This window comes from Volvox carteri, assembly GCF_000143455.1.
Source record: "Volvox carteri f. nagariensis unplaced genomic scaffold VOLCAscaffold_106, whole genome shotgun sequence".
NCBI lineage: Eukaryota > Viridiplantae > Chlorophyta > Chlorophyceae > Chlamydomonadales > Volvocaceae > Volvox > Volvox carteri.
Window position 1 is genome coordinate 73,222 of NW_003307649.1, and position 3,006 is coordinate 76,227.

At 51.7% G+C, this 3,006-nt stretch overlaps 1 protein-coding gene across 1 annotated transcript in view; it reads right to left on the reverse strand.

Moving 5' to 3' along the window:
- Nucleotides 1-277, reverse strand: part of VOLCADRAFT_100130 (uncharacterized protein) — a gene marked incomplete at both ends in the record, with an annotated part of 8,740 nt that extends 8,463 nt beyond the window's left edge. Inside the window, one exon of the mRNA XM_002958772.1 lies at nucleotides 153-277. Coding sequence (XP_002958818.1) covers nucleotides 153-277 — 125 coding nt within the window. The remainder of the gene's footprint in view (nucleotides 1-152) is intronic.
- Nucleotides 278-3,006: the final 2,729 nt, after the last annotated feature.

A 3,006-nucleotide genomic window follows, 5' to 3' on the forward strand; every position in this document is an offset into this window, starting at 1 on the left:
CCTGGCTCCCTCCCGTTCTCCCGCACCCCCCGCTCTCCCTAACCCTAAAACTTGATAGCCGCCCTCTCCCTCCCCCTCCCATCCTTGCGGCTTAAAAGATAAACATTTATATTGTTCCTCTCAGAAATTCAAACTTCAAGTTGTACCCTAACCCTAAGCTATATTCCGCAACCTTCAATCGCGCCGCGCAGGACTCGATCCCTAAACCTCCGGCCGCCCCGGTTACTACCACCCACGTTGCAATCTGCAAGCCCAGTTGCTCGGCCAGCACTCGCATAGCGGCCACCCCCCTGGAGTGCCAACTGCCGCGAATGTGGCTCAACCGGGCATATAGCTCCGAAAACTGCATATATAAAAGTGGTTATAAAAGTGGTTCAAAAACTGGTCATGTATTTGGGGGGAGGGAAAGGCAAATGCAAGGCATGTGGTGAGAGGCGCGGTAAGACTACGGCAACGGCAAACCGCGCGATTGTTTCAGAAAACTTGGGGCAAACGTGGGGATATGTGTATACAAGGCTGTAGATGTGTGTGCGTGTTTGTGTGTGTGTGTGTGTGTGTGGTGGTGGTGGGGTGTGTGTGGAGGGATTGGGGGAAATGTATAGAGGGGGTGAAAGGGAATTGAATAATTTACAATAAAACGAGATTAAAAGCCGCCGACGGCCGGCGTGGAGAGAGCTCGGAGAGGGGGTAGGGGTTATTAGGGTAAAGAGGGGGGACGGGGAATCGGGGCCCATAAGCTGGGAGTGGTTACGGAGCTGGGGGTTGGAGCGCGGGAAGTGGGTGCGAGGCCTCAAAGTGGAGGTGTGGGGAAGGGTTTGAATGGGCCAAGGGGGGCCAGCGACGGAGGTGATGGTGGTGGAGATGGTGGTGAGAGTCGCCGCTTGGAGGTCCAAGATGGTCCATGGTCCAAGATGGTGCGTAATTGGGTGTCTAGGGTGGGCGAGCAGTGCGCATCTTTAAATACTACGCGCTTTTGCAGATGGGAGAAAGTGCATAAGGACTAGGTGAAAAAGAGGTCGAGCGCGTCGCGAAGCGGCTGGGGGGTCCCTGAGATGTCGCCAAAAAACGCGATGATATGAACCCATATGGGAAAATCAATTCAATCCTATTCAACAAACACAGCCAAAAAATCGTTTAGCTGTACTGAACGCTCGGTGAGCTTGTGCCTTAACTAACCCGAGGCGCGCCGGAAGGCAGCTTAAGTAAATTCCGCGACGTTGCAGGGCTGCTGCGTTTGTCGTCATCAAGGCATTCATTTCCTCCATTCGTAATGGTGCTAAGGCTTGGCAGGTGCGAAGGCAACGGCGCCACTGGAGTCCCACGCCCAGCCGAAATAGAAGTCGCCGCAGGAGTAACCTCCAGGCGAGAGTCCTGTTCATGTGCTTGTACATGCTGAGGCGGTTCCGCGATATCTCCAATGAAGCAACACAGAAGTCCCATGAGCTGAAGCAGGCCTACTGCCTTTTAAGCATAGTAACAAGTAAGAAAATTGTCCTTGATCATCAACGTTTTAAAACGCCAGACGTTGCGTGAGAGATTGCACGGTGTGTTCAGTTATGTATGTGCAAGTTTCACTGCGTCTACCAGGAAATTTCAAAAGTGTAGACATTCCTTTGATCATGCAAGCTTGCAGGTCGTTCACGTTTCCGAGGGCGCTTGGCCATTTACTCGCCCTTACAGTGCTTGAATTGCAGTCGCAAGGCAGATAAGCTGTATCATCAAACGCGCCGCATTTCACGGGGCCCAAGTTAGTTTCGTCTTGTGTTATTGGCACTTGATTTGGAACTAAACTCTTATGTACAACACTGTACGACGAGTTTCGTGGCAGTGTCAACCGAACCGCCTTTCCAAGCGCAGTGGTTGTTCCCCTGCTCAATTTCCTCTTGAGAACATTTTACTATTAAACTAAGCTAACATATCCTGGATGCGATCCCATGCAGAGCTTCCAGGACGGGGCGCCGCGTCACCTTATTCTGTGGATCTGCGATTAAAAGCTTTAATTTGTAACAGAAAGCCCCTTACAAGTTATTTCATGTACGGACCATCCCGGAATGATATTTGTACTGGGTGAACCTTGCCATGGAACGGTGGTCACAGATCAGTTTCAGTGGAAAAGACATGTATTTTGGTGCCTGCCTATCTGACGTATCAAGAACTGCCATATTTCTTTGCCACCAATCGACCCCGCATGTGATCGGTTGTATCTTATTACTTGTAAGATTGGCAAAACGAATACGTAAATTAAACAAAAAAGCCCCGTATGTAAGTATGTACATGCTTGGCGTGACAACCGCGTGTCAAATGCGGTTGAAGCGGACAACTCCACGAAGCGATTTAATGGCGTGCCGAGGAGGGGGACGGGGACCGGCAGCTGCCCATGGCCATTACACTGCAGAAGAGACAAACGGTCACCGGCGGAAATAAAGCAAAGTAGACTAGCCGCTTAGCCGCCACAACACAAGGCGCGGCCTGGTCTTGTGACATTATTGCAATTGCAATATGCGGCCTAAAATCCTTAGTTCGATTCCTAGGTAAGCCCCCGACGCTGGGAACGTGAGAATTTGGCTAGTTGCTGAGAAGGTGGGATCGCAGTTGATGGACCGAGATTCGCACGCTGGTTTGGTGGCGATTGCTAAACTCCTCTGTCTCTGCGGATGTTCGGGTGACTGGATGACGAGGAATCCTAGCATGTAGGATCAGCCGCCTTGGACTTACAGTTCGTATGGCGTAGTACAGTGTGGTAAAATGGTGGATGGTGCTGTATGATGTGTGAAACAGGGGGGTCATATCTTCACCCTGCGGCTCCTAACCAGCAGACCCTCTGCCTTCCCCGCGGGTATTTCGGGGCACCCTCATCCAGTCACCCTAGTCAACTCATCCAGTCACCCTAGTCAACAACCCACCACCAGCATCCAACGGAATCTGCCGGGTCGACAGCGGCCCAACTCCATTCCTGGTCGGCTCGCAGGTTAACTTTATCCCAGGTCACCACCGTCCATCAACTAG